Source organism: Centroberyx gerrardi, chromosome 15 (assembly GCF_048128805.1).
Source record: "Centroberyx gerrardi isolate f3 chromosome 15, fCenGer3.hap1.cur.20231027, whole genome shotgun sequence".
NCBI classification, from domain to species: Eukaryota; Metazoa; Chordata; class Actinopteri; order Beryciformes; family Berycidae; genus Centroberyx; species Centroberyx gerrardi.
Window position 1 is genome coordinate 17,802,713 of NC_136011.1, and position 25,570 is coordinate 17,828,282.

Genomic DNA, 25,570 nt, shown 5'->3' on the forward strand with positions numbered 1-25,570 from the left:
ACCGTTCGAAGGCGTCTGTGAATGGTTATACATGTCCTGAAGGACTCTAGCCCAAGGTTTGATGCCAGCGCTCCTGACAAGACTCACAGTCACTACTACAATATGTTTTCTTCTGTAAAATTCCTGCTGAAAACTCACTTGTCTCACATACTGCTCTTTTGACTCCTCTATACTTACATAACCTATTACAAACCATTCACAACTTAAAATATCCGCTTATAACACCTGATTGGAACATTACTCATTCCAGTTTCTTCCTGGAATGGGACACAGAGATCCAAAACACCTTATTGAGCAATGTGAAATGTGTGTGTGTGTGAGTGTGTGTGTGTGTGTGCCTAAAAGCCTTTATTTGTTCCGAGAGAGGGATAGAAATAGATACACCGAGACAGAGAAACAGAGCAAGAGAATGTTTTTGACAGGAGGAGACAGTGAAGTAGAGGTGACATGTTTTGCTGTCAGTGTTGTACCTGATCTTCACTAGATGGCAGTGTAGTGTTGGAATATCGTTTAGCAAGATACAAACAAAAGTTACATGTTTCCACGGTCACTTTATCATTTTCAAAACTGCCTCATTCATATGTGTGTGTGTGGATATAATGACACAATACGCATCGGAATTGTTTAAAGTTATGGTATGGTAAGGCTTCCATGTTTATTTTAATAGCATGACTTCAGTGGAGCGTGACCTTTGACCTTGCTGGTTGTGCTCTTTGACTGGGGGTATCCTGCGGGTGTGGCTCGGTGATTGCAGCGGGCTCAGGAAATGAGTGTTTTATCAGCCTGTAAAAAGACAACAACAACAACAACGGCATAGTGGGTGGGGAAAAAGAAAGATCTAAATTTAACTCATCAGCTGCTGCCAACCCAAATAAAATCACCACTGGAAAGTTTCCTGTTGCTTTCTCTTCCCAAGCAGATAGTGATTCTCATTAAATGGATATTATCTGTGTTTATCAAGCTATTACATTAAAGCATAATAAATAACAACAGAGGCTCATTGACATACAGAACTGGGATGAGAAGTTAGCATATACTCCACACTCTTGATGATGCTTGATGGGTTTCCTCTCCTCTTATCATGTTTGATAAGACAAATTACACCCACACCCACCTATCATGGCCATGCATGGTTTACCCCGACTGTGCCCTACACATAACCCAACTCTGCATCCCTCTCACATCATGTGTCACTTTGTCTTCATTGTGCATTTGCTTCTTTACTCGAGCAGAACAGCAATTCGCTGCCTAAAGCGTGTAATTGTCTTGTTTATCCACTTTCTCCCCGGCAATAGCGCACCTCTTTAGATGCCTGATGTATTCAGGTGGCACAGTAAAGAGGGAGAGCAGCACTCTCCCACTCATTCGCTCTCAGAGAGTATGTGGGAGGAGGTGATAGCGGGCAAGCATTCGCTGTGTGCAATGTCCTCCTCAACAGCAGAATTTAGAACAAGCGCTGCACTCACTATGCTGAGGAAAAATATGCCTTGCAGAGCTACTGGAAGGAGATTGCTGCAGTTTTCTCCATTTACTGTGAGATATAGTATAATTGCTAGTAACTCCTCGTCAACACAGCATTTAGTTTTACTTGTAAAACAAATTCTTGTCATTGAATTTTGAGATTTTACACAGATGGGAAAAGGGGAAATGAGCTTACATTACAAAAGCAGGGTTATGTGTATTTCTAGGTATATATAAGATATTTAGTGTGTGTTAGTGTGTGTTTTGTGGGGGTGGAGGTGTTGCCCCTCCCATTTCTTTTTTTCAGTCCAGACCAGTCCCATGTAGTAGCTTGCTCTCCACAACCTCCTCTGACAAGTTTTCTTGCTTTCCTCCAACTACGCTGTGAGAATAGGCAGCCCCTGTCACAGAGGAGCTGAGGGAGTATAGGAGATCAGAGGAAAGCAGCAGTTTCTCCTCTTCTGGGAAACCAGATGACCCTTTTCAAAGTGATAATGTAAACAGCTATCTAGCAACTGGTGGAACCGTGGGAGTTTGAACTAAAAAGTGAAGAATTCTCTCCTTCAGGAAGAGGATAAAATCCACAGACATTGTAAGTTTTATTCTTTTACGGTTTTTTTTATCTATCATGGCAGGCATGCGCTGGTGCTTGAAGTTCTGAGCTAAGATCAAAGCAAAGTAAGTTATCTGGCACTGTGCAATTGCAGGATCTATCGGCTTTGAAACTTTTGGAGAGCAAGAGGTTATTTTAACTGCACTGATAGCAGATAAAGGACAATTTAAGGTCCATCAGAATGGAATTTCTTGGGAACAGGCTTCCATACTTTTTTTTATATATCATAATAAATGGTTCCCCTCTGTATATACAGTAGTGGGGTAGAATGCAGCAAAGTGAGAATGTCATGCATTTGATTGTTTTGCGTGTAGACTTGATCGTCTCCATTTGTTTTTGCAGGGTTGTCAAGATCTTGATAGCGTTATAGTACATCTTCCTAGCTTGACTGGCCCGTCTGCGTCTGTATTGGCAACTGCAGCTGCAGCGGCTTCTAACAGCTGCTTTCAATTAATGTCACCCTCCAGAAACATTACTCTGAACAAGCATTTGTTGATTTTAGATGTGGGGTTGGAGCTGCACTGGATTTCATAATACTTGTGTCCCGCATTGTGAGTTATAGACACCCATAAAACTGAAAATGTGGATCATGACCCAAACCCTTTCACCCATGTAATAGATTATTGCTGTTATCTTTTTATGAATTTTATGTTAGATTAAGTTTTATCATATCATCAACTCTACATTTTTTTTGTGTCCATCAAACTACTAAACCGATTTCATTATTAATTTGGCATTCTTTCACTCCAGTAAATAAAATCATAAAAGTAGAATTTGACTGTTTTTCTGTTGATGGTAAATGTCAGCAGTCTGGTTTTGTTCTCAGGGTTTTTACAGCTTTACTATGCTGTTTTCTAAACAGAGAGCATTCTCCCGCTTAACTTACTTACCCTCTCAATCTGGTTGTGGTTTGAATGTGATAACTTACCAGGAGTCAGACTCAGTCGGCCAGACCCTCTACCTCAGCGCTGGGTTAAAGTGAACCGCACCCTAGACACTAGAGCTCCAACATGGAGGCCATCCAAAGACAACCACAGCAGAGGCTACAGCCAGCTCCTCCACTTAGATAAACAAACCCGTTCTCTTTCCAGACGATCGCAGTGTGTGTGTGTGTGTGTGTGTGTGTGTGTGTGTGTGTGTGTGTGCTGATGCAGTTCTACATCCTAAAGCTGTGAAGGCACCGTTCCAACTGTAACAATGTAAATTGTTTCAGGTTCAAAGTGGCCTCTGTTGTTGCCACCCACCATGCTGTGGGAGTGTAGCAGGACCATTTTAGCAGGTTGTGGATTGAAATATGCTGTGTGAAGTTATCAAAACAATGTCTATGTTTTGCAGCAAAAAACTCCTGTGGTAAAAGTTTTCTTTTCTCCCCACCTTTCTCCTGATGCAAAAGGGTTAATGTAAATGTGTATTTTAATGTGTACCTAAAAAACTGATAGTGGTAAGGTTCTTGTTTAAAGCCAAAGAGAGTGCAATTAAACCCTTCTGCGCTCAATATCTTTTAATTGTGTTTCAGAAATAGACCATGCTCAGCCATTTGATAGTGTGGACAATTAAGTGCTCTAATCAATCATCTAAATGGTCCAAATGTCCGTGAGGGCAGAAAGCATCTCTCATATACAGTAAGGCAGCATTTCTTACAGGATTACACCAATTTAATTCTATTCTCTGGCTGACAAAACCACTGGAGAAAAGCACATTCACAGGCACACGGTGTTAAGATGATAGGATATCTTATATCCCAGAGAAGATTATATCCCAAAGACAACATGTCTCCTTTCTGTGAATGTTTCGAGAATTGAACTGATGTCAAATGTCTTCAGGTTGTCCAACGCTCTTCGAATATTCTCATTCAAGTTTTTGGTAAGGGAAGTTTTTACTTTGTGGAGCTGAGTTGAGATGATGGCTGGTGAAATTAATTAAATATGCTCTGGAACTTTAATAGTTTTAGGCATTAACACAAATGATGCTTCCCAGACTACTGTGCTGTCATCTGGCTCCCGACAGTTGGTATCATTTAGCTTGGGTTCAGGGTCAAGGGTCATTGAGCTGATAAAAAATGGTGCCCCCCCACCCAACTCAGGGGCCAAAGCATAATTACCAGAAGTTGATATGTGGGCGCGGGCCGACACAACTCTTTAAGTGTTATGCCAATATTTCATACACTACTCCAGTCGGAAGGGAAACAGTTGTGCTTTCAATCTTGAAGTAGTTAAGGAAATCCACAGAGAATGGCTTCGGCTAATGAGGAAATATTATGAACTTTTACCTCGTGCTCTAATGACAAGGAAGAATAATCAGTCAAGGAGGCAACACAACCGGTGTTTCTCCCTGATGAGAAGATATGTTCACCTCGTTGGATTTCCTTGTGCAGGAAGCCTTATTATGGACTATAGGGTTGGATGGTACACTGTTACTGTACTCAATCTCTCCTCTTTTTCTCTGTCTCTTTCCCTCTGTCTCTTTCTTATATAATTTTCTGGCTTAAATCAACGACTGACAGTGTTTCGAAGATAAACTGGTGGTCAGTAGGAAAAAAACACACCCACTGGTCTGCAAAAATAGACGTTAAACCTCACTCATTCACTCTCCTAATTTTGCCTCAGACACAGACAGCATAAGCACTGTTACCATAGCAACCGAGCTGGTACAGACCTGAAAAAAAGTTGTTTTTTTTCTCAAAAATTACTCATCGAAAAATGGACATTTTAGGTCTGAATTATGGATGTAAATAAGTAATTTAGTAACTGAGTACTCGTTTTAGAATAGTATTCGATTACTCTTTTCTTCCGGTGTGTGTGTGGGGTGGGAGGGTGGGGGGGGGGTAAAATCACTTTTTTCCCTACAGTTTTAACATAAAAAATTTCCATGTGAATAATTGGCTTATAGTTTTATGGAAATTAGCTATTTGCTATTCGTTCGCATTATCCATGTTTATATCTCAAATAGGTCATCGAGTACCTGGATAATTGTTTAAAAAATACTACTACTTTCAGCTTGGGTATAATTTAGTCCACATAAACCTTAGATGGTTTTAACAGCAGATATCTGCAACAGAGAACCATATTATGTAATTTTCCCATTAACACCAATTCACTGAGAGCAGACTCTGGTCTACAATTTTTTGTCCCGCCGCACTTGGCGGTGACATTTGTTGTGAGTTGAGTGGAGACTCTTAGCATCTTCCCTCTCAGCTTGAAATACAGCTTAACTCGGAGCAGGTCACACACAAAGAGACACGCTGCTTCTTTTCATTCCTCTGCATTTCGCTGCTGTAAGAGAGGTTATGAGTTCATCTGTTTGAGCAACTGACTTCAAAATATGAAAGATCTGACTTTATTGTAAAAGCATTCTTTGATTGGCCTTGGCAATGATGCTCTACAGTATATTCCAATATTATTACAAATCAGCGAAAAGAATGTCCTGCAATTACTATTTATGACCCGAGGATAAAAAAGGCCCAAACTACCAAAAATGTATTAAAATACAATGAGCCAAAAATTTTGAAATGATGTTAATGTTTGGAACAGGGCAATTCACAAAAAGCACTTGCTGCATATAATACAGTAATACTGCATGATTATGTATGGAGCATTTTCTGTGCCACCGTAATAATTATTATTGATTAATTAATAGATAGGTTATATAGATTAAATTAAATAGGTCAATTAATAATTCCATTTCATAAACCTGTCTTTAATCGATTAATAAATTACTGAATAAATTCATTTGCACAATGATTTTGAAAAAGGTTGTTATTCTGTTTACTAATGTGTTTTCCTATTCCCTCTCACAATTAATTTATCTACTGCTTTACCATTTACACATTATGCATGGGCCACACTTTATTATTAGATTACTCTTTTTTATTAGATGACACACACCCATTGTGTAATGCAGCCCATAGCAGGAGCCTTCATTGGCCACCTGTGGATTCCCCAGTCTATCTGCACAGACTGTAGCATGTTGCTAAAGCTAGCAAGCTAGCCCAGTGTTAAGGACAGGGATCCGTCACCTTTTGCCTGGTCATCTGGCAGCTCAGATGGAGCAGCAACCTAACTGTGTGTCATCACAATCCTCCTCCAACCCAACAGTGGCAGTTGAGGGATCCCTGTCTCTATTGTGCTGGCTTGCTAGCATCATATAGCCTGGCTGTGCAGTGCAGGGGAGAATCCACCGGGCAACAGGTGGCTGCACGCTTTCAGGCTCTTTCCCGACGGCCTGGTGAAGCGCCAGAGGCTGCTTCCTTAATTCTGCCACTTTGTGCTGATGTCTCAGGGTTTCCAACTCTTGCCTCCAGTTTCCCATCCACATCACTGTCAAACTGACGGATGCCGTGGATCTTCAGGCTGCTCTTATTCTTGCATACCTTGCCACATACGCATTGCTTGCTTGTGGTCATTGGTCTGTTGCCTTCATCGACTTTACGACTGCTCTGCTTGAACTGAGTAAATGTGGCTAATATGTTTTTAGATTTCCTTGTGGGTATGCCACCCTAATAAAGATGTTTTAATTTTTTTTTAGAGGGGAAGAGCGCCTTGGTTTTTCCCTCTTCATGATTTTGTATTCAGACCCTTGTCCGATGAACGCCTTCAAACTGCTTTAGGCTACTTTTCAACTCAGGGAGCGCTCCGGATATGTTGTTCATTCTAAAAGCCCATATTGAATCTTACATCCAGTCAATTGTGGAGTGTTTTCTTTACCCTCCTCTTACCTTATAATTCAAATTTCTTTTTTATATCTTGTGCTTAAAACATTTTTACCATCCTCACTCTATATTTCAAGTTCTGCACAGTCAGTTCATGAATTACAACTTTTGCACTGTGGGCCAGGGAGCGCTCGATTGTTCCCATGAGTTACAACCTGTTGGACATTGGCTATTCCAAAACACCATCCAGTCTCTTCTAGCGAGGCCTAATCGCATCCCAGTTGAGAGCAGATACAGTGTGGCTAGCAGAGTTTGCTAGCTCTTTTCTTGCAAAGAGACATGTTTGTAGCGACAGGAAGGTTAGCCCACCAAAACACCAAAACACAGACGCCAACAGACACAAAGTCTAGTTTGTATCAACGCTCCAGTGACACATTCACAATTGTGGGACGGGGTGATTGTAGAAAATAAGAACCATTTTGTGAGGAAGGCAGACTCTGCATGTGAGGGGAATTGCACAAGAATTGAGAAAATAAGCATGTGACGCACAGCGATTCAGATGAGGGCAGGGTCAGCCCAGACACACAAAAGCACGTACTGGTCCGATGAACATGACAGTACAGACTTCACACTGGGTCTCTAAATTGCTCGTCTCACAGTGTAGTAGCTACCTCCTTCCCTTTCTTGAAGGAACCAGAGTTATATTCATAAACTGTAATCATTTTCACATCATTATTTCTTATGTTTCCCCCTGTCAAGCTGTCATGTGCAAGTTTGTTTGAGTTACTGCATCAATATTTATATCTTTTTACAGTGCTATCTCTCAGATTTATCCCATGAAGACTAATAATGCATTAGGGAAATGTTTTTTTTTATTATTTCATATTTCTATTCTAAATGTTTTTGGATGGATTTATCCAGGCAGTGTTTGAGTGTTTGTGTCTGGACGATATTTCCAGTGGGGTGTGTGACAAGACAAAGGTGTGCTTTTATCTGTGGGCATCAATATCCTCAACAGTAATCTCTATGAATGAGGTTTCTGCTAATAACATCTGACATTTGGTCAATGCTTCCAAGATAGACTGCCCTGCTTGGAAAGTTCAAATAGTCAGCAAGAATGCGGGGGCTGCTGGGTGGGAGGATGTTGCACGCTGCCTGTATTTATGCATGTGTGCATTCGCATGCGTGTATATGTGTATTTGTGCATAATATATAGGTGTGTATATATAGGTATTACGTTTGTCTGTGGTTTCTGTGGGAGCTGTGCCAGAACAGGCAGGCAGGGTTTCAGGGTAACCATGGGGAGTTGAGGGGGTCACACAGCTCCGCAGTGAGAAAGTTCTGCTTTTCATTACATCAACCCCATATGTCCACATATCTGCTCCGCCTCCCAGACTCCACTCTGTTTCCTGGAATTGTTATGTCAGTCAGTGATCCAATCCCTCTCTCTCTCTCCCCAAAAAACCCAGATATTTGTGTGTGTATGTGTGTTTGTGTGTGATTAAAGGGTAATAACTGTGTGGGCTGGCGGGAGCAGCAGGCTGAGAAACGTCCATAGCTGCATTCACTGTTGAACATTTATAATGTGGAAGAGATTTGAATATTGCCACAAGGCTCTCTGGAGAGACTGACCAGCCAGGCAGCCCCTGCTCTTCACAGAGTAAATTTGTGCGGCTTTGCATTCACTTTAATCTCGATCTTATCTCCTGTTTACAGTGATAGAGCCAATTTAATTCACTTGGACAAAAATAGTGTGCGAGTGGTTTTGAAACAGCCCAGCATGAGATTTCATTAGCTAGGTTTCTTGCTGTTATTATCATTAAATTATCATTAGGTGCAACTTGGGCTCTAGGCTTTTCTTCGAAAGCTAAACCAGGAAATTCAACGATGGTCATTTTTACCAAGAAGCTGAGAAAAATGAGTGGATAAATGACTTTATATTACATCTGATACAGTTCAGTTTGGACTGTCAACTGAAATTTATACATTTATATACTTAATTTAATTGATATGTATTAATGTATAACTTGGGCATATATTATTCTAGCCTTAATGTTTTAGGTTGTGTTTGTGGTTGAGGGATTAACTCTGAGATTGCCCTCTAATTGTGAATGAATGAGGCAGAAACCATGCAGTCTCTCCTCTATAAGGCCACATCTGTGTTGCATTGCTTTCTGCGAGCAAACATCCTATGTTTTAGAAAACTTCTGTTGGCTGCACTCACTTCTTCATTCACAAAGGAAGGCACTTGTTCTGGCTTTGAAGTGCTCTGTTTTGGTAATGCTGGGCCACAGCTTTGATGAAAACCTCGACTCAGGGGCGATGGGAACACAGACGTCTCAGTTATTTATTAAAGTGGTAAGAGTTAATGAAGCACACATCACACACACACACACACAGAGAGAGAGAGAGAGAGAGAGAGAGAGAGAGAGAGAGAGAGATGCACTGGGAAATTCACATCTGATGCAAGAGTAGTCACTTTCCTCCTTTAATCAAAAAATCAAAACCCTTGTGTTACAGTCCTCGCGAAAAAGAACTGTAATCCTATAATAAGTTCCTATAGGAATATAATAAGAATATCACAGGGATTCCACAGGAGATAAAATACCATAGAAATAAGGTCACTATAAACTATTGAGTATCACAGCCACACCATAAGTCCCTATATGAATATTATAGTAATGATACAGTGATTTCTGGTCAGGGAGAAAAGCCTGAAGGTACTGTTCATTCCTTTGTCCCGCTAAACTCGGCAGAAGGCCTGGTGGGTGGATAAGTTGGGTCACATGGTCACTTTTCCTTTTTCCCACACAAACACACCCACATCCTCCTCCATGCAGCCACTCTTCACTCTTCTTCAACTCACTCTCTCTCTCTCACACACGCAGCGGGCTATCTGCGCTTTGTGGATAGAAGCACGAAGTTGCGCGCTGCAGGATTTCACAATGTATCCGAATCGGGAATAACACATTACGCCTGGTTTGCCTTGTTTCTTATTTCTGGAGCCTCTATCCAGCAAATTCGACATCGTCTGGAGGCAGTTAATTCACGAACTGAGCGGTTTCTTTCAGGTAAAATTTTCACACATACAGTATCAGTTTTCCTACTGTATTATTATTGTCCGCTTTTTGTTGTTGTTTTTGGAGCGATGCTACAGCGCAAACTGTACTCAAGTCTCAAAAAGTCTAGTTAAATGGTGAAGAGGGCTTTGACTAAGTGCTGTTTTGGGTAATTTATCCCCCCCGCATCAATCTGCATAGTGTAAGTGCTTTAACATTGTAATTTGATGCAGTGTACTGACTTCCAGGTCTAATGAAAGTGAAAACATAGGCTACACAACTTATTCATGCCTTGACTATTGGCTCCTGGCTTTCCATTTAGTTACTTCTGTTAGTAGAGGTTAAAAGTATTTAATTTCCCTCAGGCCTCATGTGGCAGTGGCAGAAGATACACTCATGTAACCCTCCTACTCAGCCACCCCCCTCTACCCCTCCCCCCAAAGGTAACACTGCAACACCAAAGGTGCGAACAGCTATTCAAACCAGTTGATTTGCATGAGGCTTACAGAGGCCCACTGTTGTTTTCTATTGACTTGCTTTATAGCTTTTGGCTGGACAGTAGAAGTAGGTAAATTGTTGCTGCTTTCACCCCCCACTTTCTCAGCTAGCCTCCATCTGGGTGGAGGGGGGAGAGAGAGAGAGAGAGAGAGAGAGAGAGAATGAACCTTTATGCCTAAACTGATAAAATGAATAAAATACTTTTGACTTTTGAGAGGTGGTGCCTGTGTGTGTATGTCTGTGTGTGTGTATAGGTGTGTGTGTGTTTGGGGGTGTGGGGGTAAGATACCATTGTGTTATTACAGTGTAGTTAGTAAAAACACTTACATACTGTGTGTGCACAGCAGATATGGCTGACATATCCTTCTGCAGATTACATAAAAACCTCAATAATATGAAACTGTCCTCCTCTCTATTGTCTCCATCCCTGTAATTACGTGAGTCACCATTGTGCCCATATCTTTTGTTTTCATCCGACACTCGTTGCCTTGACAGCGTGATTGTGAACTAAGCTCTAACTTTTTTTTCTCCTCCATCTTTACAGATTCCAGAGGAAGAGTGAGCGGACGTGAAGAGAAGACTCATGAGTCTGGTGGAGGTGAGGCAGACGGCGGGGTCCATGACCCTGTCGCTGTCCAGCAACGACTCCAAGGAGCGCTACTTTGATCGCGTGGACGAGAGCGACCCGGAGTACCTCCGCTCCAGGAACATGTCCCCGGACCTGAGGCAGGACTTTAACATGATGGAGCAAAAGAAGAGGGTGACCCAGATCCTCCAGAGTCCCGTACGTAGCCCGCAGCTCGATATGTGTGCCCTATTAGCTTTCAGTGTCTCTTGAGTAATGGACAGTGCTTTTAAGGCTGGAGTGGTATAACCTTTGTAGTTCACTCAAGATGGATTGAACTGCATTTGGTTTTTTTTTCTTGTTTATGTGAAGGCCGTTTCATCCACTCTGCAGTGTTTCTACCAGACATGGGTTTAGCTGCCAGTTTAGTTGGTAGAATAGCCGTATTGCCCTTGTCCAAGCTTATTAACAGACAGCGGGTGTTCAGCGATAATCTGTGTTTGACTGCAGCTGCAGCTACAATGGAATGTACTACTGTCAGAGATAAACAGCCAAAATCCCCCTGCTGTGTGTTAAAATATTGACACATCAGATTAAATCTCATATGCATCTTTGGTGTCTTACAATATTTACCAACGTTATTACTGATGAAGCATACTAAACAAATATATTCAGAGGTAAAATGGAAGGGGATATTCTGTGCAATTTCCTATGCTGGTTGCAGTGTTTTGCTTCTTTTTCATTTTTCATATATACCTATGGATAATAGCTGATACTATCACAATATAATATAAACCAGAAGGATGGAAAATTGAGCAGTGCAGTTTTGTTGAATGTAGTACAAGGAGATGCAGTGAACACATGCCCATGAAGTGCATGGAAATAAGATGAGCCCACACTCATCTGTGATTGCATAACAGGCCCCAACAAGTGGAACTTATCTCATCACCATGGGAACCGTGGTAAGATGAGGCAGAATGCTGGAGCTTAGCTGTGGCACACAGAGAATAGTGCTGTTTCACTGGAAGGGATACACAAGATTCACAGGCCATTCTGAAGGCATAAATTGATAGTCAAGCTTAATACAAACCCCCCCTCTCCTCCCTCCAGTCAACTCTTTTCACACACAGACAAAGAGGTTTTTAGTGGTCTTTCGTGATTTGTGTAAACTCGTAATAAGGAGCGTCTGAGAGCCCGCTGTGCTCCCTGACAGATCCTGAAAAGGTGTTGGAACTAGGTCAAGGTTAGGTTGGGTGCACATGAGCTACCAGGATAATGTGCTCTTCCCCTGTCCTGTCCTCGCATCTCCCCCTCTCTCCTCGCCAAGTCATTGCTCGGCCCAAAAGAAAAAAAAAAGCCTGACTCATACAAGGCAAAGTGAAGCAGTCAATCCAGCTTTGTCATACAGCAGGCTATTATGGAGGAAAGGCTTGGGAAATGAAGACTGTCTGAGTTCCCCAGGATGTTTATAATGGAGGATGTTTCTCTTGGACTGTTTTATTTAACATACTTAGTATAACCTATCTGCCTTTTTTTACAGGTGTTTAAAGATGAGCTGGAAGGGCTGATCCAGGATCAAATGACAAAGGGCAACAACCCCACAGGTCTCCTGGCTCTGAGGCAGATAGCTGACCTGATCATGGCCAGCACTTTGGGAGGGGCCGGCCCCCTGACTTCCCCCATCAGTGAGTGGCACTGTGTGTGTGGGTGTGTGTGTGAATGTGCCTGTCTGTTTTCTTTGTGTCTGATTGTCATTCCGCATGTCTTCTCTCTGTCGGTATGCATTATGCAGCCTGAATATCTTCATTGTGAAAAGCTGAAATTCTCAGACTCTTGTGACATTGAAAAACACTGAAACAGCAGAAAGGCAGAAACTTGTTGACAGCATTCTTCATCTTGAATGTTTCTATTAAGCGCCCCACATGACCAGCCCCAATAATGAATTACAGCTGTCTGCTGTGTCAATTATGTTACTCTCCGTGTTTCAGTGGAGGTCACAGCGCAGCCTGCCTGGGGTTAAAAAGATCCATTTTCAAAAAGTTTGACTGTCGAAACTGTTACTGTTTGAAAAATGAAAACATGGCGGCCGTAGTAAATGACTTTGAAGTAATTGAGGTAGACCTGCTCTTTTATAAAGCTAAAGTGGCCATAAAACATGGGGTCCTGTTTCGTTGAATGCCCTTATATAGTATTATGGTCCAAAAATACCCTGCAGCTTCTTGTTAGAAGTTCTGAGAAAAGCTGTTTTTGCGATTCAGCTGTGTGCACTCAAGCTCCCTGGGATGTTCTAATTTTATATGTTGGCTTTTTTTATATAACAAACACTTTAGCTGGACACAGAGAGAAACTTCTAAATGTTGTAGAAGTAAATCATGTAAACATATTGTAAATGTTTCAGCGAAAAAGATCAGAATTTAGTGTTGTTAATGTAAAACAAGAGACTTGTTTAGATGATTCTGTTAATGTTTTATATGTTTTGTGCCAGGCTTAGGGATGGTGAGTCCAGTCAACGACTTGTACGGCATCGAGTCCCCGTCCTTTGCCAAAGGGGAGAAACAGAGTCGCTGCAAGCTGGCCAGCCTCTACAGGCTGGTTGACCTCTTCAGCTGGGCTCGTTTTACAAGCTCATACATTACTGTGAGTGCAGCTTCATGATCAGACTCCATTGCACATCTGCTTATGTATGCTGTACAAGGTTTGTGTATCTTAATGTGAACCTTGTATCTTAAAGTTCTCTAGCTCCTGTAAGACTGAAAGACTTAAAGGAGAATGCCTCTATATTTTAAGAATTTGCATATTATTTATGGTCTAGAAACAGTTGAATTTTATGAACATGAACCGCTCTCCCATAGCCAGAATTTGAAGAGCTAAAACTGTAATATCAAAATGTAAAACCTGGAGTTGCCCCAAAAACAATGGATGGAAAGTCAATTTTGTCAAACCACACTATGTTTTTTGAGGTTTTTATAGTAAAGTGAGCTTTATTCTGCAGTACAGTTTCCCCTACCCTTGAGTAGGTGGGATGGGTCATCTTGCCTGAAGGAGCTGCTAACCCACCTAAAAGAATTTCATGAGTAAGGGTTTCAGTGGAGAGTTTTAGTGTCCCACGGTTTAAATGCTGTTTCAGAAGCTTTTCCACCTCGACAAGAATAAAATTCTGGGGGGGAAAACTGCTGCAGTAGTGTTATCAGTGTTGAGCCAGGAATATATTCCCGTATCCCCAATTTCCCTGTAAGAGCTCGACGAAAGTAATCATTTTTTATGGAGCAGTTGCAGATTTTATATCTTAGTAGCACAGATCAGTATCACAGATTTCTTACAAGTCTGAGTCTTACTGGTCGTACTGGTTTTGAGTTTTCACATACTTTATGTTTCTATGCAATGATGTAGATTATTTCAGATAATTCCTGCTGAAACGAATATATTACTGTTATGATTGGCGGGGGGGGGGTGGGGGGGGGGGGGGGGGGGTGATGTTCTAGTTCTTGTCAGTCATTCAGTTTACTATCATTTTTACAGTAATTTCCAATCACTGACATTTACTCATGCTGTTCACGTAATTATAACTTGTTGTATAAATGTCAGATATTGCTAACTATTCAATTTGACATTTTTGCATGGAATTTTCCTAATTCCTTTTCCATCCTTGCTTTTGCCGCAGGTGCGTGTCAGCAAAGAGCAGGACCACGTTCTTATCAGTCCACAAGGTCTGTCTTTTGCTGAAGTTACGGGAGCAAATTTGGTAAGCACAATGGCAGTGTGTGTGTGTTTTCATTTTCCACTCGTAAGCAAAGTACGCATTGTCATGAACCCTTGCTACAAATATTATCAGTGTTTATCATTAAGCAAATGTTCATCAGTATAGATGGAAAGAAGGTACAGAAGGTATACAATAAAGTAAAGATAAAGTAATTTAGATTTAATAGTTTATTAATTAATAGAAGAAAATAATTGATAGCTAGCTTTATAGATGGTCAGGTGAATTGAAGACTCTAGTGAACTGAAGTGCCCATAGGCGTTAGTGTGTTTGTGTGTAGTATGGTATATGATGTATATGATATAGTATGTATATATGTAGTATGTGATGTATATGAGTATGTATATGATGTAGTATGATGTAGTATGTATATGACATGTATATGATGGTATATAAATGAACATGACTTGATGTGACTTGACTAGATGGACTCAGTGTGCTAAAAAATGTTTAGTGTTATGCTGAATAGAAGGATTTTCATATAGTTGCCAATATGTAATTACCTAGGTTTAGTATTTATAATCAGTATTCTATCATCTTCTGAAATTACATTGAATCTATATGTTCCTCTCCTTTTATAATAATAATAATAATAATAACTGTGTGCCAGCTGACTGCGATCACACCCCTTATTTTATTGTTTTTCTGCCACCCTCAGGTGAAAGTAAACATGATTGGTGATGTGGTGGACCAGGGCTCCACTGATCTGGGAATTGACCAGTTTGGTTTCAGTCCTCACGCTGCCATTTACTCCATGCGCCCAGATGTGAGGTGCATCATACATATACATACTCCTGCCACAGCTGCTGTAAGTACGCTCCAAGCTAACATTAAATGAGCGCGCAGTAAGGTTCATGTTAATCAGGGTGTAAAAGCCACAGCTAAATGCTTATTTGGCACCGGAGGAAAACATCTGAATTAAAACCAGCCCCCTGCATGCCTAGTTATTTTGGATGCAGACACCCTGTAATGTAATGTTGCCGTTTCCTTTGAAGCTCGGCTGTAAAACGCACAGCACATGATGTACATCGCCATGTAAAGTTTTATTTGTCCCTTATAGCAAAAAGCTGCCTTTAGTTAGTTGTGGACGCATCATAATCACAGATGCTTTTATCCCATCTTAACAGGTGTCCTCTATGAAATGTGGAATCCTGCCCATTTCCCAGGAGGCTTTGCTGCTGGGCGACGTCAGCTACTTTGGTTACCATGGCTGCCTGGATGATAAAGAGGAGAAGGTGGAGTTCCAGAAAGCCCTGGGCCCTACTGCCAAGGTAATGTCAGCCGAAGGGACTCCATTAAAGACAATAGGCTCTTCTGCATGCACTAGAAAAAAAAATCCATATTGATGATATAGGCAGCTGGTTGTATGTTTAGTCATTTGAGAGTAGTCTCAACAACCCGCTATTACTCTTAATATTACTGTGTTTTGTACCTGTTGATCAATAAATGTATTAGTCAATGTTACGCTAATGCATAGTAACTAAAATTGAACATGCTTGCTTTGCTAATCCTATATTTCCAACTTTAACATTTTATGTGAAATTGAGATTTTTCAAATAACTGTATTCAGTAATTCAGGCTATTTGTAAAAAGTACCATGGTACATGGTATGCAGGCATTATGTCGTCATGGTGACGACCATGGATGTATTAAAGGTTCAGACACATTCTTATGAACACAATATATCAAGAACAGTTGATAAACTTGCTGCATACATTTGCATATTAGTGAGGAAAAAAATATTTTCTTTAAGCTACTATAACTCCTTGATGCTTTAAGATACAGACTTCATATTAATATCACCCATGTGTTATGTGAAGACGAGTATGTTGACATAGAAACATTTGCTAATTAATGTGTTAATGAGCTTAATTAATGACTTCATTAGCATAACTGGTTATGTCATGGTGATTATAGCAGGACATCAGGCAGCTCAAGTGCCTCTTGTTATGTGTTTTTAGGTGATGGTCCTGAGGAACCATGGGCTGGTTGCTCTGGGGGAAACCGTTGAAGAGGCTTTTCACTACATTTACCATTCACAGCAGGCTTGTGAAATCCAGGTAGATAAGACTTGATTTTATTCTTGACACTGTTTCTGTCTGCTAATGAAATATAATAACAACTTTCAGGTTGAACTGTTTCCTAAACTCGACAATGTGGCCTTGATACACTTTTTACACATTTATGAATTAACTACATACTGTATGTATAAATCATAGTGATGTACTATTTCATTTTTCTTTCACTTGTAGAAAATAGTTTTTGGAAATCACTCCGACTTGGTTTTGGCCGTTTTCCAATTTTATATTTTGAATCGCATGGTCTTCTTGCTTTATCTACATTGGAAGCAAAGCTGACAAGATCAGACGTGTTCAAACATATGTTTGAACAAAGCTAAATCAAATATGTGGTTGAGGCCGTTGTTCCCAGCCGGCAGCAGGTGGAACCCTGCGGTGTTTGGGGAGTGTTTTGAGACGCTCTGTCATTGCTTTGTGATGGGAGGCAGCTTGGGTGCTTTTTCATCATCCTATGTGTCTGCACCGCATTTGTTTTTCCATTGTTTTTGACACATATTGACAACTCAGTTTACACATAATTACAATTCCCCTGAACTGAAAGCCTTATCCTAGAAGAGAGAAAATATTTATCCATTCCAGACTGGGTATTCTCTTTTGCAAGTCCTATTTAAATTTCAGAATTATGCTGCATCTGCATCAAGGAAACTTGCTAATGGAATTTTTAAATGACTTTGACTGAGCACAGCCGTGATAATATGGCTAGTAAAATCTTTAACTTTTAAATAATTTTGTTAATAAACCTCCTCCTGTAGGTGAGCGCTCTGAGGTGTTCTGGTGGAGCCGACAACCTCGTGCTGCTGGACAGAGAGAAGTTCAAACCCCTGACCCAGGGAGTGGCCGCTGCCGGGGTGCTGATGGACAACGAGGTCAAATGGAAAGTGGGCGAGGCGGAGTTCGAGTCCCTGATGAGGATGCTCGACAACCTGGTGAGTGAACCCTGACCTGTGCCCCTTACCCATGATGCTTTGAGTTTCCTCTCTCTGGGACTTCCTGGGGAAGTGTCTGATTACAGAACACCGACAGAGAAAATGCAATGAAACTAGACATGTTCTTTAACCTTAAAATGAGTTGAATAATTGGATGATGTTGTTTTATGGCAGCTGTGTCTAAGTGAACTGATGAAGATGTATTTTCCTTTTTTTAGACTGGTACAGATATCCGATATCCCCACCCATTTTTGTAAGAATCTAAGTACAAATGCAGGTGCAAAACAGGTGAAGCTTTTCAGACATGCCTATCTTAAGATAATTGTTTTTTAAACAAAAGACCATGTTAGTTTTATTCTGTTGCTAATTTGACAGTTGTATTAAGTGACACACTCCTAGAAAAAAGCTCACAAAAATGCCAAATATCGGCAGTAATACCGACACCAATATTGGTTTTTAAAGCTGTCTGACAATATATCGGTGCATCCCTAGTATTTTCTCAATATAATAGCAGATTCTCTAGTAATAATCACAAGACCATGTTAAGGACTTTTTTTTCTTGTTTTTTGGCCTTCACCAAAGACAGTGATTTCATCTTAGTCTGTGGCTAACATGCTGTGTGCTGGTGTTGTCAACCCTTGAAGATTTCTATGCTGTTTGTAATTCTGTCACTTTAAACACTGCTATTCTAACTCTACTGCTAAAGACCAGTGCCTGACAACTTCTGTGGGCACAAAAAATGTCGGACCATGTCTGATCTCATGTGTGTGCGACTAGCTGACAACTGGAGTAGGTTGCAGCTGTGTTATCTTGCACAGCTCTCTGTGATCATAGCACGCCCACCCTCTCTGCCAGAGCTTCCAGATGGCAAGGCATGCTGCGGGGAGTTAAGAGCACACAGACCGCACAATCACTTAGTGTCGGACTGGACTCGGCACACTGTGGGTTCCCATCAGTAGATTCTAGTTGTCTCTCTCGGCCTTTGATGCCTTCTTAACAACACACTCCCTTCGATCCCCGCTGTCAGCTGAGACCAAGTCTTGTCTTTTCTCTTTGAAACTGGGCACGTCTGCAAAGTGCTGTTTCGATATACTGTGAAAAGTGTTAAAAACCTTTAGGAGCGTTGTGTAAGTGCATCCTGGGTGGCTTGTGCATCCTTTACATTCAATATATTTTATAGCTGATGTGGTGATTTCCTTAATGTACAGATTGTGTGATAGAATACTAAGTAACGTTGCAGAAAAGTGCAAGCGTTTTCACCCCTGGCAAAGGATGCTTGTTTAATAAGTATAGCTAGAACAACGTGTCCTCTCTCTGTGACCTGCTAGGGATACAGGACGGGCTTCTCTCACAGGAATCCCATTGTGCGGGAAAAGCCTCGGTCCAAGAACGACGTGGAGATCCCTGCCACGGTGTCTGCCGTGCCGCCGGAGGACAGCGAGCTGGGCCTGCGGAGCCCCTTCAAGTTCATGGCGCAGAAGCAGCAGAGGGAACGGACCCGCTGGCTCAACTCGCCTAACAGCTACCTGAAGGTCAACGTGCCTGAGCGCTCGCCCAGCGGGGAGTGCAGCCCCAGGACCAAAACTACGGTGCGTTGAAAACAAAGTGTCTCTGTGAATGTAACATCCTAATCCTTACCACCAGTGTGTTTTGGCCTCAGAAGGTATTTGTAACCCTGTAATGGAGAGAAGAAGCTGCAGTTCTTCTATATTAGCCTGCCCTCTTGTGGAAAGTTTAATAAATGCATCTTTTAAAATCTTGTATTCCTCTTTTTTTTTCTTGTCTCCTTTTTTCAGTGGATGAAGTCCTCAGAGCCGGGCATCAGCAGCGGCACCCCAATAAGGATCGAGGACCCGAACCAGTTTGTCCCGCTCAACACTGATCCCACGGAGGCTTTGGACAAGAGGAACCGGGTAAGTCGGAACGTCATCGCTCCTTTCACACTACATTTGCCCGCCAAGTGTTACAGTCCCGCACACCAAAGACCCACAAAGACCTTTCACACTTTCTCGGCTCGTTTTCATCAGCTATGGGAACTACTCTAGTCTATCATGGTTCAGTACATTAAACTGTGATTGGGTCAGTTATGTGAAAAATCCTCTTGCCACCCAGTTTATGTCCCTGATCTCCAAGCTCTATCGTTTCAGGTTAGCATTTTATAGGCAGAAAGTTGCAGTCTCCATAATGTGCTGTATAGAAATTACTGTTGAACTTGCATTCCAAGTAAACTGATATTGATTAGAGTGACCAATATGTTCTGACAAGCATCCTTCTGGCATGACAGCTGCATTTTACACAGAATCAGTCAATCATAAAGCCACTGGATTGATCTAATGAAAAACTCTGGCCATACTGTAGCTGCTTTTCTCTCTTAAGAAGACTGTGTGTGGCAGCATTTTTAGTGTCCCAGTTACATTATATAACACGGGAGATAACTGAATCAGTTTTAAGGCAAATTTGTTCAATTAATTTGTGTAGATAAGAGACCAGCACAGAGGCGACCAGATGACTCCAGGACCCAAGTCTCAGTTACTGGCAGGCATCGTTGTGGACACCATACCAGGACCAGTGAGTACATCCACAAAAAAACAATAAAAATAAACAATAAAGTAGCACATCACTGAAGCTTCAACCACGCCGCGTCGTACAGAATATAGCCTGTCATTTTAGTTTTGAATTTAATGTATGGCTAGTCTTGAGATGAGCCGATACAGATATAAAAACAAAGTCTCTGTGGCTCTGTGATCACAAAATATGGTACATCAGATGACCCTAATATGGTTTTATGCTCTTCTCTCTGTCAGGCTTTCATCATTGAGGATGAGGAGCAGACTCGCTCTCTTCCCCCCAACCCTTTCAGCGGGCTGACGGAGAAGGAGCTGGAGGAATACAAGAGCACAGTAGAGCGAAAGCAGCAAGGACAAGAAGGTACTCATTTCTGTATTGCACAGCCTACTGGTATCTATATTTCTATATCATGGGATGCTGTTATAAAGCCCCACTTTGCATCGTTTCTCTTTAAAGGCATAAAAAACCCGACTTATTTTAATCCTACTTGGGCTTTCATGGTATTTGACATCAGCTCATGTAGATTATGAGCGTACAGTTTTTTTGGGGGCTAATCCTCGCGGTCACCAGAGGTCGAAAAAGAAATTGAGATGCATAGACAAAGCCAATTTCAAAGCCTAACAGAGATGACATCATCATACAGGGCCGACAGAGGAACTCTTGGAATTGGTTCAAGAGAGTTTAGGGCCAGCTGAATGCAGATTTCTGAAGGATTTTGGCTTTGAATTAAACTTGTTCAGCTTCTAAATTAAGAAAGACACATCTAAGACATTACTGCACGGGTTGCCTTGAATTACAGTTTTAAATTACATGATTCAAGGGTGTGACTCTAGTATCTTTGGCTCTGCTTTCCTCAGTCTAAACTGTTTTGGATCCATCTAAACACATGCCAAAAGTGTTGCCAGGTTGCTGGCCCATGGTCTAGCCTACATATTGCATCCAATCAAACTGGATTGTTATATTCCAAATTATAATTGTGGTTGAGGTTGAGGTGAAGTGTTTGGGCTGTGTTCACTGAAATCAGGAGATTCCAGGAAAAATGCAATCAGGAACAAATAGTCAGGCAGCGGTTTCACTCGTCCTCTGAGTCATGAAGTCATGTCTCAGGGATGGAGGGAGACCGGCTGAAAAGACGGCGGTCCATGTGTTCATGTCCTGGTTTTGATCGTGCAAAAGGCAAAAATGTGGCTTTGTGCAGGAGGGCAACATTTCTACCAGTGTGTATTAGAATAACACCTTTCTCTTTGACCTTTATAGTAATGTGCCTTTTCCGAATTTACTCGTTCTCAGCTTTCATCTGAGGTCTGCTGTGTATATAGAGAAATACTTTTGAGGCCCAACTACTAGTCTGTTCTGCTAGAAGCCTATTTTCGCAACTACAATTGTGTTGCCTTTGCAGCATATTTTCACACATTTCAAAGGGGAACAGAATGAATTTTTCCAGTATAATTTGGGAGTGAAGGAGCTATTTGTAGCAAGTAGTAGTTATATGAAAGTACACTGGCTGAAGCTCCGAATTATTCTGTATTTATGCGCTTTTCAGAAACGACTAGCTCCCCAGGTAGCAAAGTTGTTTATCCAACCTAGTATTCAATGGCTTCAGCTTTTAGTTCTGCTTCTCCAAAAAGACGGAAATGTGTTCATCTGATAATCCTCACAACACATGAACACCCCAACTTTGATGAATGACCTCTGAATGATGAATTGAATCATTTTGCAGATGATGATGATGCCACTGATGCAGATGAGATGACCACATTTGACGGCTCGACCATCTCCCTCTCCCTCTCCCCCATAATGACTCCAGCTAAGCAAGGTAATTAGCTGCTCAATAGGTATTTAAATTATTAGGTGTTAACTCCTCCTAGCAGAGGAAAACTGATGTTTTCTAGTTTGTTTGTGTGTTTTTTAGGCTTTTCTAATATAATTAAATTAAAATAAAAGGCCATTGTATTGCCTGCCACAGTGTGGACAGCCTAACTCTCATTGTATCATTATCATTACAGCCTTGTCTGTATGCTTGCAGTTCTTTTCCCACATCCCTCCTCACTGATTTGGTTTCATCTGTTGACAGAGACAATGCCCAATGGGAAAGACCACTTGGCAGAGATGGAGGAGGATCTAAGCATCAAGGTCTCCAAGCTGAGCGTGAGCACTACAGAAACGGTTGAAATCTCCATAACAACCACAGAGAAGACGGGGGAGCCGCAGACCCCAGAGAGCCAAACCAAGTCCCCCAAGAAAAAGAAGAAGTTCCGCACACCTTCATTCCTGAAAAAGAGCAAGAAAAAGCCGAAGGAGAAAGAAAAAACAGAAGCCTAAAAGTGCATAAACTGAAAAAAAAAGATAAGTGAATCGCCGACTTAGAGGTGATTTTTAATTGATTCTCAGCTTTTTGAAGGGAAGTAAAATAACAGAAATGACTGAATATCATTTGGTCAAAAAAAAATCTCCCAGGACAGTGTCGCGTTTTCCTCAGTTGGGGGAAAATTCTGGTTTCACAGGAAATGTATTCAAGGCCATACCCTGCTTCCTTTGTTACACACATCTTTCATTCACAGCTATTATTTCATGTGAAAGTTTTTCCAAGATGTGCCAGCAGATGGTAATATGGATGTTTTTCCTGAGAGAGTTTTTAGCTGACCGCTTCTGAGAGCTCGGCAAAATGAAACGAAATGAAAGGTGAACATAAGGCTGCATACTGGTGGTTCTTATTACCCATATTTTCATTGGGTTTAAGAAAACGGATGCCATAAAACACTAACAACGCTTTGAACTTCATAAATACATCAAATTTTGGCTTATTAAGTATTTGTGGATTTTTTTTTTTTGCATAAGTTCATTTTTGAATGTATATTGAAAGGTAAGAAAATTGTTAAACAATTTAAGAGTAACGATCACGCCAGTAGAGAGTCACAGCGGCTGGAAATCTGAAGTTGAGCCTTAAGCAGTACGATTTTTATCTGGACTTATCCATAGTTATACTATCTTGTAATAATATATGTTGGTTTATATAATAGGTAATACAATTTAGTGTTTGATAGTTCAATAAATGATTTGATATTCTTTACATACTTCTGACTGTTTTATTAAACATTCTATAATTGATAATAATACAGAAAATAAGTCAAGTTAGGCATGTTATTCCAATAATGTCAGTGATGCTTTTTTCCATGGTTGCTGCTTAATTGTAATTGTGACAAGGAACTGACTGTGACTAACAGAGCGAGTTAAGGAAAGTAAAGGCCTAAGACATATTTTTGCATATTGATGGTTATCAGTGAGAAGCTATGAATTTTACAGAGTTGGAAGCAAATCAGCACATGCACGGATGTGAGTTGACAATGAGAAGTGCCAGGCCTGAATCCCGAAAGTTGAATGTTGTCATGGATATTTTGACTAATAATGTCCAAATAGTAAGTTGATGGCAATATTGCTGTGGAAAGCTTTTCTTTGTAGCCACTGTTTGAGATTGATATAAAGTATTTTAGAGGACCATATATTAACATCCCAGTCAATAATGTGAATGATTTGCTTCGACCCAAAGGGAGAAAACTCTTTGCCTTTGTAAATAGAATGTTTTTGTGAAGTTTTTTTTTAACGCTAAACCAAAATGAAGGTATTAAAGATGAAATATGGAAATGTGACAGTACAATCTAATATCAATATTCCAACATTTCTTTTGTCATAATGCCTTTCATTGTAAGCTCCTTATTTACATTCGTACCTGAATATACACAGTACATCATGTTTACAGATTGTATTACTAAAGTAATTTGTGTGCCTAGTGCTTGTATTTCCTCTGTTGTTTACATTGCTATTTGTATCGCCTGGGCTTTTGCATAGGTTATGGTGCTTTGCATTATAGCCCCCTTGCCTCAATGATAGTCCCTTTAAAATTGCATTCCACCTGATGTAATAAAAACTGGGATGTGTTTACTTAATAGTTTTATTGCTCTCTTGCTTTTTGACTGAAAGCTATTTGATTTTGGTACGTCTTACCTTGACACAAATATAGCTCAAAACATGGACAGGTTTTTGATGCGGTTGAATATTTATGCATTTATTTCACCTGCTATATTCCAAGTAGCATGTTTTATTCATCATTTCCTTATTTCGCTTGCTATATTTCATTATGATGGGTATGAAAACCCAGCTAACCATACTGCTTGGAGATTCTGAACGCCCCTCATTAGAGACAAAATAACACCCCAGGTACAAATTAAAGCTTTCTACAAAACTATTTACACAGCTTTCAGTGAAAAAAATAGCAGCGTCCCCCTAAAACAATGTGCTCTGTTCAGTGATAATTGTCCGTGTGGAGCCGTATAATCAGTCTTCTGCCATGATATGAATGGGTGTTGTCATGGTAATCCACTGAGAGGGGCCGTGGAGACAAAGAGGGGATTTGGTGTCTCCAACAGGTGTTCATGTTAGGGGAGTGACAGGATCCATACCTACCCCACCCCCACCCACACCCTGCCTGCGAGGTGACATGAGGGCAAGACAAGAGGGTCAAAGATAATAACGCACTTCTTAGGAAACAGAAGTGAATAACGTTCTTTGCATTTCTTCTAAAATAAGACACATTAAAGCTGAAGTTAAGACAACAGCGTCACAATTTGACTGGCATTTATGAAGGATTTACATTTCAGTTCAGGAGAATGAATGTTCTCTGGTCAGGAAAATGCAGATATGAAAGAAAAAGACTTTCAAAACAGTCTTCTTCTTCTGTAATTTCTTCCAGCTGTAATCTACTCCAAAGGACACAGAAAGCAGGGCAGCTGACAGACTCCAAAGTTGTCATCTGAACAATCCCTTACAATGTGTGGATGACAAAGCTTAGCGCTGAGCTCTTCCGTCTCCTGACAGTGTTAAGGAGGACGGAGCAGGTGACACACTTGGGCCGGCTGCAGTGTCCTTCTGCTGTGACCTCGGGGCAAAGTGCAGCTATTGTGTTAAAACAAAAGGACACAGCCACACAACACTGCATCTGAGACCAACGTCTTACCCACCAGCATGCTGAGGAACAGCATCAGATCAATAGATAGATAGATAGATAGATAGAGAGATAGATAGATAGATAGATGCATAGATTTCACTTTCAAATGTGAGGTAGTTGTGCAATTCATCCATCCATAACCCGTGTTATTTTTTTCTGTACAAAAATACTCAGCTTTCTGTTCAACAACACACATCATGCCTTATACTCCCTGCTGAGTGAGACCAGTGTGGGATGTTTGGCACATTCTTTCACACACACACACACACACACCGTGTGACTTTGCCTCCTCTGTGACAGCCGAGCCACTGGTGTAATCCTCAGGCTTTTCAGATTACTCCAGTTGGGGTCACATTCTACACCAACCTACAGTGGGTCAGCTTTCCATGCTGTCG

General features: G+C 41.0%; 1 protein-coding gene across 2 annotated transcripts; it reads left to right on the forward strand.

The window, feature by feature from the left end:
- Positions 1–1,895: 1,895 nt before the first annotated feature.
- LOC139911244 (gamma-adducin-like) lies at positions 1,896–24,112 on the forward strand. 2 transcript variants are annotated; one of them, XM_071898745.2, is made up of 15 exons: positions 1,896–2,053; positions 10,824–11,063; positions 12,385–12,529; positions 13,330–13,481; positions 14,506–14,586; positions 15,260–15,409; positions 15,729–15,872; positions 16,563–16,661; positions 17,432–17,605; positions 18,934–19,194; positions 19,402–19,518; positions 20,084–20,173; positions 20,410–20,533; positions 21,894–21,989; positions 22,248–24,112. In XM_071898745.2, the coding sequence occupies exons 2-15, from the start codon at positions 10,863–10,865 to the stop codon at positions 22,493–22,495; spliced, it is 2,082 nt and encodes a 693-aa protein (XP_071754846.1). In that variant the 5' UTR covers positions 1,896–2,053; positions 10,824–10,862; the 3' UTR covers positions 22,496–24,112. The 2 variants fall into 2 exon arrangements, with proteins under 2 accessions (XP_071754846.1, XP_071754847.1); XM_071898746.2 differs by lacking the exon at positions 1,896–2,053 and adding an exon at positions 9,670–9,793.
- Positions 24,113–25,570: the final 1,458 nt, after the last annotated feature.

Bases quoted from the DNA above. Each gene is read 5' to 3' on its own strand.
- LOC139911244 (XM_071898745.2), top strand. From the start codon at position 10,863: ATGAGTCTGGTGGAGGTGAGGCAGACGGCGGGGTCCATGACCCTGTCG. The intron at 11,064-12,384 runs GTACGTAGCCCG...CTTTTTTTACAG, and splicing joins CCCAGATCCTCCAGAGTCCC to GTGTTTAAAGATGAGCTGGA. The intron at 16,662-17,431 runs GTAGATAAGACT...CTCCTCCTGTAG, and splicing joins AGCAGGCTTGTGAAATCCAG to GTGAGCGCTCTGAGGTGTTC.